At 45.7% G+C, this 16450-nt stretch overlaps 1 protein-coding gene and 1 long non-coding RNA gene across 6 annotated transcripts in view; one reads left to right on the top strand and one right to left on the bottom strand.

The window, feature by feature from the left end:
* Window positions 1-14225, top strand: part of LOC139798465 (uncharacterized) — a 26558-nt gene extending 12333 nt beyond the window's left edge. For 2 of the 5 annotated variants that reach the window (XM_071749131.1, XM_071749132.1), the window contains 3 exons: window positions 2615-2738; window positions 3421-3557; window positions 4046-4615. In XM_071749131.1, the coding sequence (XP_071605232.1) occupies window positions 2615-2738; window positions 3421-3557; window positions 4046-4053 (269 nt within the window). In that variant the 3' untranslated portion in view covers window positions 4054-4615. Of the gene's footprint in view, window positions 1-2614; window positions 2739-3420; window positions 3558-4045; window positions 4616-5183; window positions 12132-12947 lie in introns of those variants that run through there. The other 3 variants (XR_011726824.1, XR_011726825.1, XM_071749133.1) reach the window with 3 other exon arrangements.
* On the bottom strand, window positions 7557-16450 carry LOC139798466 (uncharacterized). The gene is made up of 3 exons (XR_011726826.1): window positions 14764-16450; window positions 12028-12092; window positions 7557-7667 (listed from the first exon to the last, which is right to left on the bottom strand). It is a non-coding gene; the product is annotated as an uncharacterized lncRNA (long non-coding RNA).

Below are 16450 nucleotides of genomic sequence, written 5' to 3'. Positions count from 1 at the left end.
ACCGGGACCCCAAAATCCATCACCCCGGGCAGGGTCTGCCACCAGCCCCCTGCCCTCCTGCAGGCAGAACAGGTCCTCAAGCACTGAGTGAAACCTTGACCCTGCCGGATACTCAATGAAAGGGGTAACTTGGGCAGGAGCTGTGCTGCAGTGCTCAGTGAGAGGCTCCAAAGCAGAAAAGTTTACACATGGCCAAAGGAATATTGAAGTTTCACTACAAAAGAAATGGTGTGGTTGCCAGGGCCTGATTACTCATAAAATCCACAGCATTATCACCATCCATCACTGCTGCTCTTTTAATGGCTTAAACTAAAAAGAGAGACATCAAAGTTGGGGGGGGTGGTGCCGTTGTCATTTTTTGAGAGTAGGGTTCCCTAAATATAGGACAAATACTAGAGCTCAACATATTTTTTGACCAAAAAAACCTGAAAAATAATTTGAATGAATCACAAAACATATGTTATATTTTGCTGTAAAAGCCATGAAGTTTATGCAGTGCTCTATTATGGTGACTGCTTGGCTTTTCATGCATTCCTAAATTACCATGTAATCTAAAACCTTGTTTTCAGCTGCTCTATATTGGAAAGTCCCTTGCAATAATCAGGACGATTACAGGCTGGTGCAGAGAACAAAACTTGTTTGTATTATTGCAAATAAAAATGCAGTTTATCAGAAATTCTACCTTTTCAAGGGAAAAATCATAAACTTTCTTTTTTCCTTTGCTGGAGTTGTTATAAGCATGGAATTAATTTTGGCCACTCTAGGACTTAAAAACACATGGATACTTGGTGTAAAAATATGTTTCTTTCCTGTAGGGACTTGACTCTTATTAGTGTGCCAAAACTATCTCACAGAGATTTCATTGTCTTATCTATTTACATCATCTTAATGCGATTTTATTTTACTTTGTCAAAGTCATATTAATGTAAATGTGTTCTTGATAGCAAACAGAGTTCTTTTTTATTCTAAACAGGATTCAGCTGACTCTAATAAAACAGCTTGCAATCCATTAGACTATAACTGTAATATAGTTATTTTATTTCCCAAATACAGACTGTGTCAGAAAGCTGTATAAGGATTTTTGTCTTGTTTTTCCACAATAATTGCTTGGGTGGGGTTACATTCTGATCTTTAAATGAATAGTATCGCTGGGAACAAACACTTCATATATCTTTTATCTTCGCTTTGCAATACAGTTCTGAGTTTTCTTTGAAAATGCAAAGCTACTTTTCCAGATAAGTCATCAAAATGTTTCCAAAGTATTTTAACTGCCAGATTAACTATATCTTGAATACAAAGATGGATGGCTTACATTCTTTATGCAGAAATCCTGCCAATGCATAGCAACTAGCAACAAATTAATTTCTTTTGCAACAGCGAATGGGTAAAAAAAGAAAAAAAAAGAAAAAAAGAAAAAAGAAACCCTGGCTTGCTATGCAAAGCTCAAAAAGGTAAATAGATATTTAAAAAGAAAATAAGGTTACTTGCTCTGAAAGGGTAATCTGCTGTAAGCAAAGAACAGAGGATTAAACATACGTTTTCTCTCCTTACAGAATCTGTGTTCCAGCCTTCTCTTAATGTATTCAGCTAATTAAGGACTGCAGTGACCTTGTGGCAGATTTTGAAATCTAGGAATTTCTATTTTTTATTTTATTTTTCTTTTAATGCCGCCTCCCCCGCAGAGCTTAATACAATCTGTTTCAGGTCAAAGTCTGTTGATGTCAGCAATGTTCATACTACACGACTAAAATGTTTTAATGCATTTATCAACTGGAAAATATTGCAAACATTTCATTTCCTTTGATACAGACACAAAAAACCCTCTGCCTTCATTGCAAATTCTTGTTCATATGAATCACTCGGAGTAATATTTGCTTTAACTTTCGTGTGGTTCTACAAACAGCCTTTATATGGCTGGACTTCAAAGCTGGTAGAAATAAAGGTTAGAAATGTGATAGGAGTAATCTATTATTAGGCATGAAACATTAAACCACTTTTAGTTATAAGCCTTAAAACCTGAATAATCTGGGTTTTTAGCTTGCTGCATATTTATTGTGTTTTCAGCTACTTAAGTCATTTAGCATGGAGGGACTGTTTTGAACAGAAATATTTTCCATAGGAATACGAACCACAATTGGGTTTAATTTTTCCTAATATTTAATTTAGAAAAACTGCTATATTATAGCAGACATCTGCTATGTCAAAGCTGAAATTCTCTGCTTGGTGTTTCTTGCAGTGTAAAATTAATCTCTTAGCAGCGTGCTGACCCGAAAGGCAGGTTTTAGTGAAATAGGCATGAGGGGCAGTGGGAGGGTGGGAAGGGAAGATAAAATCTCGTTCTTCAAAGAGCAGGGAGAGGGGAAGAAAATTTAAAAAAAAAACCCACAGAGGAATGTCACAGCCCACCATTGACATCAAATGACAAAAACTGCCCCAAATGTGTGAGTGAAGTGTCTTTGACCAAAACACCCCACGCCCTCAGCAGCTGCCCCCGCAGTGGGATGTTCATTGTTAGATCTGCACGGGGGCCTTGCTTGGGATGGAGGGAGGGGGGATGGGTGGGAGCACCCTGGGCTCACGTGCCTTCCCTTTCCTCCTTTCCCTCCCCTTGGAGTGTTCACAGTACGAAGAGTGTGTGGATGGCTGGAGCCAAGCTGGGAATCACACGTGGATGGCAACGTGTCTGGGGACTTCCAGCTGCTCAGCTGGTGGAGAGTGTGGAACCACACTCCACCTTGGTAAGGTTTCCTTCTGATTTAAGTTTGTGTAGCAATACAGTAGATTAAAAATAAGCCTGTCAGTTGAAAATTTGTAACAATGCAAGCCAACCAGGCCAGCCAGAAAGAAACAATTATGTAAAATCCAAAATTTTAAATCCTCATGAGCCTGGGAAAGCGCAGGACCTCCCATCCTGGTCCCAGCAGTGCAAGTGGGAGTTTTACGCAAGCCTGATTTCCTTTTTCTGTGGATTTCAAACATTAAAAAAATCCATATTGTTTCCCTAGGTCCTGCTGTGCTGGGTTACTATGGCCACTGCCTTCCCAGCTGCCCTGAGCAGGGTGGGACAGAGGGATTTGCTCACCCCTTCCAGCAGAGGCCTCAGTGCCACTCTGTGCCTACAAACCTCATGGGGCATCAACCACCTCTGGTTGCATTGCCAGGGAGACCTTGGCACTGTGGAAAACGAACCCAAAATCATTCAGAGTGGATGCTATTCAGCTTTACAGCATGTGGGGACTGCAGTGATTTTCCCCTCAGAGAGAGGAAAGCTCTGGCTGGCTATTTATATTTTGGTTGGTGGAAGAAAGGAGCCACACCTACCTATCTTATTAGTATTAAAAAAAAAAAAAAAAAAAAAAAAAAAAAAAAGGCATTAACAACATTTTTGTCTCCACCTTTCCTTCTTCCATGCCTCTCTAGCGTGCCTGGTCCTGAGCCAGCATGGTTTAATGGGTTACCCTGCACACACTGGGAGTTCGGCTGCACACTCAGAGGAAGCAAATGTGCACAGAGCCGTAACAGTTGCAGAGTAAGGAGCCACAGCCCTGGCCAGCAAAGTAAGAGACCTTCATAACCTTCACAGTGCTGGGGAAGGTGAAAACATAATTGAAACCATTTCTATGGGGGGGGAGGGGGGCGGGATGTGTGGGACTGAACGAGACAATAGTTTCTGAGCAACAGAGATCTCTTCACTTGTCCCAATCTTACAGACTTTTAATTTGCTCTACAAATCTGGTTGGTTGGAAAACATGTAAACACCAAGAACCTCAGAGGGTGATCCATTAAACATTAACTTATTGTAGACTTTTTTAAAAAAACCCGCTCTTACGATATTAAAAATGTAAGGGGAAAGAGATGCCAGGGTAGTGAATGAAGCCAGCTGACTGCTGAGAAGAGGCAATGGTTTTATTCCATAGCTTTGCCATTTTCAGTACTGACTCACTGAAATACTTTTAGACACAGTAACAACTTCCATTGTGAAGTAATTTTTCATTTGAATTTTCCTCAAATTATGCTGTCCTGGCCTCCAAATTCCTTTCCTCAGTTAGGTAGTGCTGTCCTCCATGCCCTGAAGACTAAGGGGAGCCATGGAGGACTCTGATGATTCAGACCACATGGTGGAAGAAGATAGATCTCAGCATCAGGTTGGCAGGATATTTCCCTTTCTTCAAAGGTCTCCGAACCCGGCAAGCTTTTCTTTGATATCTTTCCAAGCTGATTTATCAGCACTGGAGCATACATTTGTTTAGATTGTTCCTGTAGGGTGGGACGTTCAGAAGAGCAGAGGAGTGCCAAGTGCCAAATTCTCACCAAGTTCTCCATAAAGATTTCCTTAGCTTCCTTTGAAAATCCTAGTTGTGCCCCTCATCACTCTCTGTATCCCTGCTGGAAAGGTGCCCATGGTACCCTCACAATCTGGGCACAGGGGATACAGGAAAGATTGTGACATTTTAAAAAACAGGTGGAGGAAGAACTGGCTCTAGACAGAGGAAATATATGAATCTGTGGAGGCTGGGAAGGAAACAAAGAGGAACACAGATACCAAATTCCTTGGACATTTTTAATTTTTTTTTTTTTTTTTATCCTTCCTCTCTGCCCATTATTCCTCTCAGGCTTTCCCCAATGTCTCAGTTAAAAAAAGAGATGAGTGTATGGTGTATAATGAGGGCATGGGCAGGGCTTGGGTCCCATAGTCAACTTTTGCTCATAGTCTGGGCTTGAGATACAGATGCAAGTGACCTGATGATACCAGGCATTATCTGGTCCTCCTCTGGGCTCCCAAAGACAAAGCAGAGGATGCTGCCCTAGGGCAGAGGCCACAGTGGAGTGAGAGGTGGCAGCCAGCCACCTTCTGTACTTTTCACAGAGCAGTAGCTAAGACCTCATTGAGTTTAATGCACTACCTCAGGAGTAAGCAAGACATCTACAGGGAGCTGCATAGAAACGTTTAGGTTAGTAGGAACTGAACAACAAATGTACCCATGGCCAAGCAAGGGCTGCCAGAGCTGTTTGTTCTCCTGCCACAGGGAAAGGGCCTGATGGGGGATGTTTGGAAAAGATGTCAGAGAAGGAATTTTTATTATATGAGTAAGGAGATACAGAGACTATTTCTGATGTGTTAGAGATGCATCAATGATTTGTGAACTAAAGCAGGATTTCTGGGTCCTCTGGTTTGTTTGCAGACTGAGAAGATCCTTCTGAGTTCTCTAATACCATATTTGTGGTCATGGACCTGGATGTTTTTTTACAGCAGTAAGTACCTATAGATTGCTGAGATCCACATGTCTTAAGTTTGGTATGCCCCTAGTACCTCTTGCTTTCCGGACAGAATTTAAGAGGTTGATTTTGCACCCAAACAGCTTGGTCTTGGCAAGGAAAGGTGGTTCTGTTAAGGCTGTTCTTACATCACGAGCTAAGTAAGCCTCAGCTCATTACATCTCATCCCACATAGATCCAAGGATTAGATGTTGGCTCCCTAATTCAGTGGGGTTGGATATAGACCTGCTATAGCAGCTGTGCCTCTGTGCCTGGTGCTTCTGAGGAGGGTGAAAGCAGGGAGATGCTGGGGCAGTGAGGGCACAGGAGGCCTTGGGTCTGCATAACTCACTGAGAGTCAGGATGGCAGAAGGGACCCTGGAGAAAGTTCTTGGAGAGACTCCCCAGTTTGTGCCTGAGCTGCTGGACTGAGCTGGCATTGGGCCTGGGAGGTCCTTGTATCTTAGCACAGGAACCAGTATTTGAAAGAAGCCTAGTTAGGCACTCCTGACTGTGAGCTTTGAGAAACTGGAGTTTCCCTTTCATTTATTCCAAACACCTTGCTACCGAGAATAATATGGGGACCTTTCTTAAGGATTTTGAAGGTTTACTAAAACATACAGGCCTCCAAAAGTCCTTTGCCATGTACAATCAAATCAGTATTGCAAATCTATCTGAACATAGTGCTCCAGAATCAGCCTACAGATGACATGTAACACATTTGTGGTTTGATAATCTTCACTCAAAACATTGGCTAAAATATTTTTCTCTTTAGATTTATTTTTAGAGTTCACGGTTGAAAGATTTCAGCTCTGGGCACTTTCTCCCATGGCTTTTAGCAGCAACACTTGCAGTTTTGTTTCACATAATTAAACAGCCAACAATACTTAATGAAGAAATAAATAACATCAATAAAGTAGTAAATAATTATATGCAAGCAAACACCAAAGACATTATCCATCAAGCAACAGCTGTGAGCATTAGTTTTGATTAATCAATAATGTTGTACAATAGGAGCAGGAATGCTGGCCAGGCCTCTGGGGGAATCACCTACGCTTTTCTAAGCAGCAAGCTTTGTTATTTTAAGCAGAACTTTCAGCAGAATCCTTAATTAAATGTAGCAGCCAAGAGCTCCTCCGTCAGCATGCTTGCCCCACTTCTCAGAGAGTGCCAAGTGGTAGGAACTGAACCACAACCAGTTTCAGGCCTTGCTTGCAGTTCATGAGGTTTGCCCAGAGGTCTGTGTTGGGGGAATGCTGACGGGTGCCACGTCCATCAGCAAAGGTGCTGTCTGGCTGAGGGAGCTTCAGTGGTGTCTGAGCCAACCTCCTGGCCAGGGGCTGGTGGTGCTGGGCTTGTGCCACCTGGGAAGCACAAGCCAGGGTTTCTTGGCACTGCCTCTGGAAAGGTGGCAGCCAGGCACACCTGCCCAGCCTGCAACTGGTGACTTCAGGGCCTTATCCCAGTCCTGGCAGCTATTGGGGTGAGTGCCTGCTCTGTATTTTATTTCAGAATGTAGATATGGTTGAAATTTCACACACGTGCTTGCAGCTCCTCTAGAACTGAGCATGGGTGAGTTTGTGCCAAAGCCAGGGAGATCTGGTTCATCTTTAACTGTACATCCTGGATGGAGGAGCCTTAAGGAAGCTTTCAGGGGAAATGGATCTCCTCTGGGGCACATCCCTCTTCCCATATGCTCCTGCCACCAACCCAACAATTTCTACAGTGCCACCACCTCTTCAGGCAGCAGCCTTGAACTGTGCTGAGAGGTTATGGTCTGATCAGTCAGCCAGACTGCAGGCATCTTGCTTTCCTTTTTATTTTTTGCCTTCTTTAATGTACAATGAGCTTAAAAGAATGCAAACCTTTCAGATATTCTGATCATGGCTCTAGATAACAGGCACAAGTTTTTATAGCCCTTAACCCATTAAAAAGGAAACAGGAGAAAGGGACAGGAGGGGTTTCTGGTGTGCTGGGAGCAGGTTTCCAGAATCCATACTCACATCTTGCTGGCTTGTTCCTCAGGAAGCCAATCACTGACTTCTTGGCATCTGAATAAACAGCAGCACCACATCTCTTCCACCATAAATCCAGTCCTGGTGATAGCTTTCCACCAGCAGAGACAGAAGCACAAGGAGAAAGTGAGAAGCAAAGTGAAGGGCTGCAGCTTGGCTTGGAAGATGTGGACAAAACAGACATGAATCTGCAACTGAAGGGTTATTTTAATTCTGTGTAACGCCAGATGCACCTAGAAATTCCACAGGTATGAAGCACTCAGGTTTGTTGAGCTAGAAATGGAAGCGCTTTGGAAGAGGAAGGGCAGGGAAAGCCTCAACTCTTCTTTGAGAAATGGAGGTTTGCAGAAGGCAACATTTCCCAAAGGTCGATCCTGGAGCCTTTTTTTCCAAACCCTATCAGAGAGAGGACCAGGAACAGAAATCTTCTTACATGCTAATTGCTAATAGTGCAACAAAACCCAGAGGGTTTCCTTACCCACCTCTCAACACCCAGGCATTAATAAACTTCTGTGATAACATTAATATTCCCAATAGTCTCTGTGGGCTTCCTCTCCCAGTTGTGAATCTCGTTATCATCTGCAAACCTGAAGTAAATTTGTGGACATTCAAAGGTCTGACCTGTGAATTGTGTCATTGTGACCTTTTCACAGCCAATTTCAAAGCACCGGCCAGCCAGGCATGGTAGCACTGACTGTGCTTTTGGGTCTGCCATGGCAAACAGGGACAGCCAAATCTGTGCCAAGGTGGTTCAGTCCCACATAAATGATACCACATGAAATTAAGTGAAAAGTGCTCACAGTTCCTCTTTGAGATCAAAAAATATATTTATGGGCCTCCTCCTTCACCTGGGAAGTTTAGTGGTCTTGCTTTTCCCAGCAGTGTGCAGAACCTGTTTCATTAATCAGCCTCCAGGACACCAGTTGTGCAGCCAGGGGTTGCACACACACGTTTCTCTGTGTGTGCACTAACACTGGTGAGTATACATCGAGTAAGTTTCCCACAAAACAAATTCTCAGTTGCATGTTTTTAAATGACTAAGGCAATGTAGGCAACCTATAAAATTCAGAGCTTTTCCTTTCTCTGGAAGACAGGGAAGTATATCAATAGGCCAAAGTTAAGGGCAGGATTTGGGGTGTTTTTTTGAGTTTTTGGTCAAATTCTTGCACAGAGTACCCCTACTGGCTTCAGTGACAGTGTTTATGGTGGATAATAATTTCTTCAATAGGATAAATTTGAAAAATAGAGAAAAAGAAAAAACTTCTGGTAAGATACGGATCTCTCTCTTTAGAAAAGCAGTACCTTAATAACAAATACTACATATTGACATGACTTCAGGATAGATTCTTTTAAAAACACTAAATAAAATATTTTTCTTAACTGAAAGTTTCTCAGATCTTTTTTCCAAGGAGACAGTATCTGGCATCCTGTGAATTACATCAGATAAGACAAGGAGGTGACATTCAGATATTTCTTTGCAGTCCTGTTATTCCTGCTTAGATGGAGTCCTGTATTTCTAAGCCCACCAGGGGCAGATTTCAGCAGGCTGCCTCCTTTCTTGCTGTCTTGAGCCTGTGGTTCCCATCAGCTCTACTCAAAACAGGTTTTTCCTCGGGTTGCTGTGTTCTGGTGATTTTTGTTTGGGGTGGAAGTGATGCCCCCAGGTATACAGTGCCAGGCAGATGGCTTTTGCTGAGGCTGGCACCATGGACCTAACTGTCCTCTGGTTTTCGCTAAAATTTAGGGCTTGGGAGCGAGATCTTTTTGAAGAACTACATTTTTCAGAGCCCCTTTTATTGCAAAGGTAGGTAAAACACCTCTCAAAATCATTATTCAAATGTGGTATATTTGCTGCTGTGAATTTTCAGTAGAACTTTCTCCAGTGATTTCCAAAATAAATGAGACTTTTGCATAGTACTTCTTCTGTATTTAACGTTGCCTTCCCAGCTCTGCAGCCAAGGCTTCCTTTTAAAGGCATGTGCATGAGATTATGCAATTGTAGTATTCCAGATACCCAGAGCAATTAGAATAAACCAGCCTAGGTATAATGAAGATGAGCCAAAGCATCTGTTTCTCAAGAGGATTTAAAAGCAAACAAACAAACAAACAAATAAAACAAAAAAACCCCAACACAACTCTGTTATTCCTAGAGGCTTGGATCCATCATGGTTAGATCTCAGAGATTCTTTTATTTCAGAAACTCACATGGGTTGGGAAAGGAGCTGGAAAGCCTCCCTGGTGCAGCAGATATTGATGCTCCATGGAAAGAACAGCTGGATAACCCTGTGTGTTCAGCAGAGCTGGACTTGCTGGTCAGTTCCTTTTCCTTTCCAGTGTTTTAGATTGACCCCTGTACCTGAACTGGGAGGAGGAACAATTTCTGCATCCTCTCCAGTGTTTACCAGACAAGTCTTATGTTTATAATCTGTAATTATTTAAGCCCAACTGTGATGCTGGTTCAGGGGAGGTGCTGAAAAGCTGCCCCCTGACACCAGTGCCAGGGGACCACAGCATCTGGGGACAGAGGAGCACTTGTTTATTGGGCCAGTTGTCCCAAAGTAGACTTCAGGCCACAGAGTTGAGGTACCAGGGGCTATTTTTTCTTTATTTCTCCTCTACTGCCTCTTGACGCCAGACACCTTTTTCAGGCAAAATTTGTGAGGAGGTGAATTGCAGGAGTCCCCAGCAGATTGTTACCTGAGCTGCTTCAGATATGAATTTTGGTAGGAAGGGCTTGAAGACAGTTTAGCCAAAGGTTAAACATTGCTAAACTGTGCTAGAGGACTGAGTCATCAGTTATGCTGCATTTGTAACTCAGACAGAGGATGAAGATACGGGAGTAAAGGTGTAGAAGCAACTGCTAGAGCTTCCAGGAAAAAAAACCTGCATGCAAAGGGAAGAATGAAGTGGTGGTGGTGGACAAACCAGCTCTGCATCCTCCAGCCACAAGCATGGGACTGGCCAGCAGCCTTGCAGGTACTCAGGGGATTTTGGGTGCCCTTTCTCTGTGCTCCTGAACCTCATCCCAGTGCTGTTAAAGATTTCAGTAACTAAGAGGTCAAATGTCCTTTCACAAGCCAAACTAGGAAAAATGGAAAAACTCATTACCAAAACAGGAGAGCAGGAGTTGCCGTAAGCACTTAGACGTGGGCAAGGCATTCCAAGTCAATGAAAAACTGAAGTTGTCCTTCGCTTTCAAGAGCAGAGCAGAAAAAAGCAAATTTTGAGTTTGGCTGTTGCATCCCTTGCCTGGGAAACCCATCTTGCCCTCCTTGGCTTGTTCCGTGGCAGCAGTGGCTGCTCCCTCTGAGATAGCTGCTTACCCTCCTCTGAGGCCCACCACATTTATATCTATATAAAAAAAGATTTTTCTCTGAAATAAAAGCCATGATGGCTAAGACCTGCTAAGAGAAAAGAGGTCAGGTTGTTTACTTAAACCAATTTAAATCTGGCACACTAAGAATAGTAACTTGCTTTGACCACAGACTTGGGTAAATATGGCCTGGCATTCTTATGACAATATTTCCAGCTATCCCCATCATACAAGCATATATATATATACACACACATATAAATACATATATATATATATGTATATTTTCACTAAAAACAGTTTAAGCAAATTATTTGACAGGAGCTGGGTGTGAAATGGCTGGTGTGCATGTTTCCTGCTCAACATTTGGAAACTGAAGCTCATCCAAAGCCCTACCAGGCAATGTCCCCTTCCAAGCTTTCTATGATAAAAAAGAAATAGTTTGGTCTCATTTAGGACCATTTCCAGTGGAGAGATTTTATTTGGAATTTTGTGAGGAGGCAGCTATTTTTAGCAGATAAATTAGCTTGTTTTCTGATGTGATACAGGCCAGAAAGGATAGCTGGGGATAGCTTGCTGGACAGTGACAATGTTTTGGCTTTGAAATGACAATTCAGCCCTTCTGACTCGAGATGAAATGATCTCTGTGGCCTCAGCTCCCTCTTTCTTTTGCAGCTGTCCGTGCTACAACTGCACATAACAAGGCATAATTTTACATAAGTAGAAGACTGTACTTAGAGCCAATATACAAGTCATACCTGATTGAATATTGCCACTTCAGAGCCTCCATCTAATCACATTTTTCAGGCTGTGTGAACAAAATAGTGTTATAATTGCACACACTGTTGGTGTGTATGCGCATGTGTGTATTATATATGTATAATGACATTAGGATGATAATATAGCCTTTTCTATTAGCTCTGTGGTATTAATAAGGTATGACAGAAAGTTATTTGATACCATTTGAAATCCCACTTGCATTTTCATATTGCTCTCAGATGTAATTCGGGGATTTGATTTTTATGAGTTATGGCTCTGATGTCACTTGTATTTTTGCCTGTAATAGGTCTCACTGGAGCAAAATTCATCAGACTCAATTAACAGCATCTGAAAAGTGTATCTTGGTTAGCAACCCACCAGGCAGAAACTGTGTGAGCTCTGTTTTAGCTGACCCATTACCCTGTGCCACTCCACACAACCAGCTTTCCAGGCAGCAGGGAGCAGCCCCCTCAGATTACTGTTACCAGGGGAGTAAAGCAAATATTTTGGGGGCTGCCAAACCACCAACTCTCCCTGTCCCACAGCTGCACCCCTTGTCATGGGGCTCAGCATGCTCTGCAACCACCTGAGCAACCTCCTAGTTCCCACATTTTCATGGGATCCATCCCAGTCAGTTTTTTACTGTTAAATCCCTTGATACACAGTGATGATTGTTTTTCTTACCCAGCCCAGTCCCAGAGCCCTTAGGCAGTGGGTGCTTGTTCCAGGTGAGCAGTCCAAGAGAGGAGCTAAAACCATTATGCCAAGATGACAAAAAGAAATGTAAGGTAAATAAAAACCCCACCAAATGCAAAATTAATTAAAGGCTGAGATTTGAAAGTTGATCACACGTGGGGTTTTATGCTTGGTTAGGTCGTTGATTGGGACTGGTGGATTTTTAGAGGGATGATAAATGCTCTGGCTCCTGATATTTTTAATGTTTCAAGCTGGTGATTTGCAAAGGGCTCCCAAAGTTAGAGACTGATCCCAAAACCTGCTGAAGTGAACACAGGGCCTCCTGGCAGCTTCAAAGGGCTTTGCCTGCTGCCCCATCTGCAGGGGCTGGCATCACTCTCACAGCTTCACCATGGGTCCATCTCCCACCCAGCGGAAGCTTCGTAAAACTTCTCTGAGTATGAAAAACCTGGCAGATAAAAGCTCCAAGTAGAAAATCAGTCGGTGGACCAAAGCCCCCAAGGGACACTGCCTCACCAGCCCCACACCAGCACAGCAGAGTGGGCCAGGATGGCTTTCCTGCCAGGCGTAAAGCTGGGCTTGAGGACTCCAGTTGCTTCCAGTCTCCCAACATGCCTGACCACAACTATTTTTAATTGTAAGGCATGAAAATAAAGTAATTTAATAAATGAACACTTTAAATGCTTTTTGGCTGTTTATTAGGACCAGTCTTGTTTTGACTTTCATGCATTCATTTCCAGCTACCGCTCTGTCTGATCCCCATCTTATTTCCTTTGTAATCTACAGATCTTCTGTTGTTATCTTTGCTGTGTTTTATGGTTTTGCATTACTTTGTTGACTCGGCATACTGTAGGCTGCTTTTTTTTTTTTTTTTTTTTTTTTTTTTTTTCCCCCTCCGCTGAAAATAGCCTTTTATGAGAAGCTTAAGTAAAATCCTGGAATGTCCAAAGGAAAGCACAGAAACATTACAACATTTTGCACATTTCTTTTGGCCAGAGAAAGAAACAAAATATTCATATGAAACAACTTATCCAGTGCCTGCAGGACAAAATCCAACTTTCGATTATACATGGAATTTTTGCTATAAACAAGCTGTGTATTTTATGGGTTTTTTTTATTATTATTATTATTTTGAAGTATAAAGAGTTTTTAGTGAGGAGAAGGCTCCTATACAATTAATGTCTGAGCGATGATGATCACGCATACATTCTGCAGGGAATATGCACTCTCCTGCACTGCTACAGCCTCTGTTGCTATCCCATTCAAAATGCTGCCAACATCAGACACTGAAGCAGAATGCTGAGGGTCCTCCCAGCCAGCAGCACTGGCTGAAGAGACACCATGGTCTGGTGGATGGAGCCTGCTGAAGACTAGATGTCCCCCACCAGTGGCCATCAGCCCTTCACAACTGCCTTTGCTGGTCACCAAGGCAGGAAGCTGGGCCACCAGCTCACACTGGACACCAAACCTTCAGGTAACCAAAGTTTGGTGAGAAGAAGCCTACCTGGTCAGGAGACCTCTTACATGTCAAAGACCTGGGTCTTCAACATCAGATCATCCCACCATCTGAATGCTGGCTTTAGATGTAACTCTTACAAACATAAGGTAAAGTATGGACTCTGGAGTTGAGCTCCCCCAGAATCTGGAGGTGAGATGAAGTCCTGCAGGAGCTCAACGTGGGTCATCCTGCATAACCCCTGTCTCCCAGAAAGCTGCATGGATGAGCAGTCTCTGCTGAGAGGACCAACATGTGCCCTTGCTTTGTTACCCAGCCTCACCACCTTATGTGTAATTGACAGCAGCTGTTGTGCCACAGCTTGGAAGGTAGGATGGGACTGTGCCACGGAGCCACAAGGGATACCCCCACCAGTGGGCAAGAGACCAGCAGAGCCCAGGACTCTGCTGCTGGGGTAAAAGCAGAAGGATTCAGAAACAAAATGAGATGGGAAGTTCTCTTTGCTGCTTGATTATATGTTGTGGGAAAGGAGCAGCCCTACCTGCCTGAGATAAAGAAAATGAATAAACAAATAAAAAACCTGTTTGTGCTCAATATTTTGTAACAATCGTTTGAGGATGGTTTTATCTGTGTGAGAATATAACCCTGATTAAACATGCCAAGGTCAGTGAAAACAAAGGTGGAATGCTGAAGAAATGCAAGTTATTCCAGCTGGGAGTTGACTGGGGGTGAACTGGAGCACACTCCCCACTCTGCAGGGATCTGTCGAGGTGTGGGTCTCTGTGGCGTTACCTCTCATACCTACTCAATCTCTGCAAAAAATCCTGCCCTGGGTGACTGAACTCCTGAGAACAGTGTCAGACTTCACTGGCCAAAAGAGCTCTCCCGAGCTGTTCTGCTGGCTTTGCCCATCCAAGGCACATGCAAGCCACTGGTGCTGGGTGACAGCCCCAGAACTGGTACCTGCTGCTGGAGGACATAGAGCAGCGAAGATGAAGCCCTTTACAGACGCAAACGAAGAATTTGTTATTTCCTCAGAGGAATCAGAAAAAACAAACAAACAAACAAACAAAAAAACAATCAAACAAAAAAACCGAAACCAAACAAACAAACAAAAAAACAAACAAAAAAAGCAGCTTCCCCCTGGAGAACTCAATGTCCCAGGGGAGTCTGGAGCAGTCGCCCTGCCAGCAGTGAGCGCTGCGGATGTCAGGGTGAAGCCCCCAGCTCACCGGGCACCATCACAAGCACTGCCCAAACTCCCATACCTGTGCCTTCTGCCCGAGGGCAAGCGACCCTTCGCCCACGCCTTGCACAGGGCTCCTGACTCCCAACCACCAACACTTGTCCACCACGACCCTCGGCAAGGTGGCTTCGTGTGCCCAGTGAGGGGCCCGGCTGCCCACCGAGACAGCCCCTGCTGTTGATGCCTTACACCCCGCTCTAGCGGAGCCATCTTGGCCAGACGCACGATACATCACTCCGGTGTTCAGTGACCCGGAAAGTGCGTTTCTGTGCTCTGCGTGATCAGAACATCACCGTACACCCGGGCTCGTTAGGGCTGCGGCTGCCCGCGCAATAGCCGGGGCGGGGAGGGGGGGCTGGGGGGGCGCGGTACGGCGGGCGGGCGCCAGGGGTCGCCCCGTCCGCGCCGCCGCCCGCACTTGTTGCTGTCCCTCGCGCCGCGCTGTGTCCGTGATGAACGCATCGCTGACGTCACCGCTGCCGTCATTATTACCTGCATTTATTTATTTATTTGTCATTTTATGGGTATTATTTATTTGTTGCCTCGTTTATTTATTTATTTCCCTCCCCGCCGTTCCCCGGCGGCGGGGCCGTACCTGGCCTCCGCCGGCGCAGCTTTTGCCTGTGCCCGTTTACCCCCCGAATCCGCGGAGGGGGCCTGAGGGAAAAATAACAAGAAAAAGGGGGTAGAAATTGCCAGTATTGCGGAAGGTGAGGGGAGGCAGGTCCCCGCGAACCGCTTTGCACCGCTTCTCCCGACCCGCGGAGCCGCGGTTGGCTGCGCTGGAGCGGAAAAGAGTGGAAAGGCCAGAACCCCCCAAAACTGACCCTCCCCTCATTGATCGGGGTGCGTTGAGATTCCGCGGAAGCGGAGAGCCCCGCACCGCCACCGTAGCATCGACCTGCGGGGCGGCAGCTCGGTGCCCCGATGGAAACTTTCCGTGCCGGTGGCGGCCCCTGCGCGGATGCGATGCTGTCCCCCCTGCCCTTCGCCGGGACTGTCCGCAGCTGCGGCTCCGAGGCGGCTCCTCACGCTGCCCGCCTTGCTGGGGGGTCGGGGGGACTCCGCGGGATGCGCAGAGCCCGTGGCTGTCCCCGACGTGCGGCCCTGCCAGGGGCGGGCGGGGCGCAGGTGAGAGGCTGACCCCCCGCCCCAGCCCCTTATGCGGGGCCTGCCGTCCCGCGCCCCTCCGCACCCGCGGAGCCATCCCCTTCGCCCGCGGTGGCAGCTCTAGAGGTTCAGCAGTGCCGGCACGTTCCGCTGCGCTGTCCGCGGGCGCGGAGGGAGCGCGCCCATCCCTGCCGCCGCGGGACGCGCCCCCCCGCGCCCCCTCCCCCACTTCGGTTGTTTTTCCCGGCCGAGCCGCGTCTCCCCGCGCAGCGCATGAATATTGATGCGTTTATATAATCGATAACCCACTTTCCTCCTTTCCCAGGGAAAAACGATAAATAAATTCAGGACGAGCCGCCCGCCCGCGGAGAGCCGGGCCCGCCGGGGCGATGTATGTGTGTGTGTTGGGGGGGGGGGTCGCGGGAAGCCCCCGCTCTGCGCTCCTCTCCGCTCCGCTCCGCAGGGCCGGCGGTGAGAGCGCGGCGGCCCCGCCGGGCGCGCGCGGGGACGAGCAGCGCCCCTCGCGCCGCAGGAAATGGTCTTTATATTAGACATATACTGGCAGGTCCTGTCAGATCCGCAGCGAGCCCGCCCGCCCT

This window comes from Heliangelus exortis, chromosome 7 (assembly GCF_036169615.1).
Source record: "Heliangelus exortis chromosome 7, bHelExo1.hap1, whole genome shotgun sequence".
Taxonomy (NCBI): Eukaryota; Metazoa; Chordata; class Aves; order Apodiformes; family Trochilidae; genus Heliangelus; species Heliangelus exortis.
Note: the sequence above shows the minus strand (reverse complement) of the source record. Positions and strands in the feature narration are given on the sequence as shown.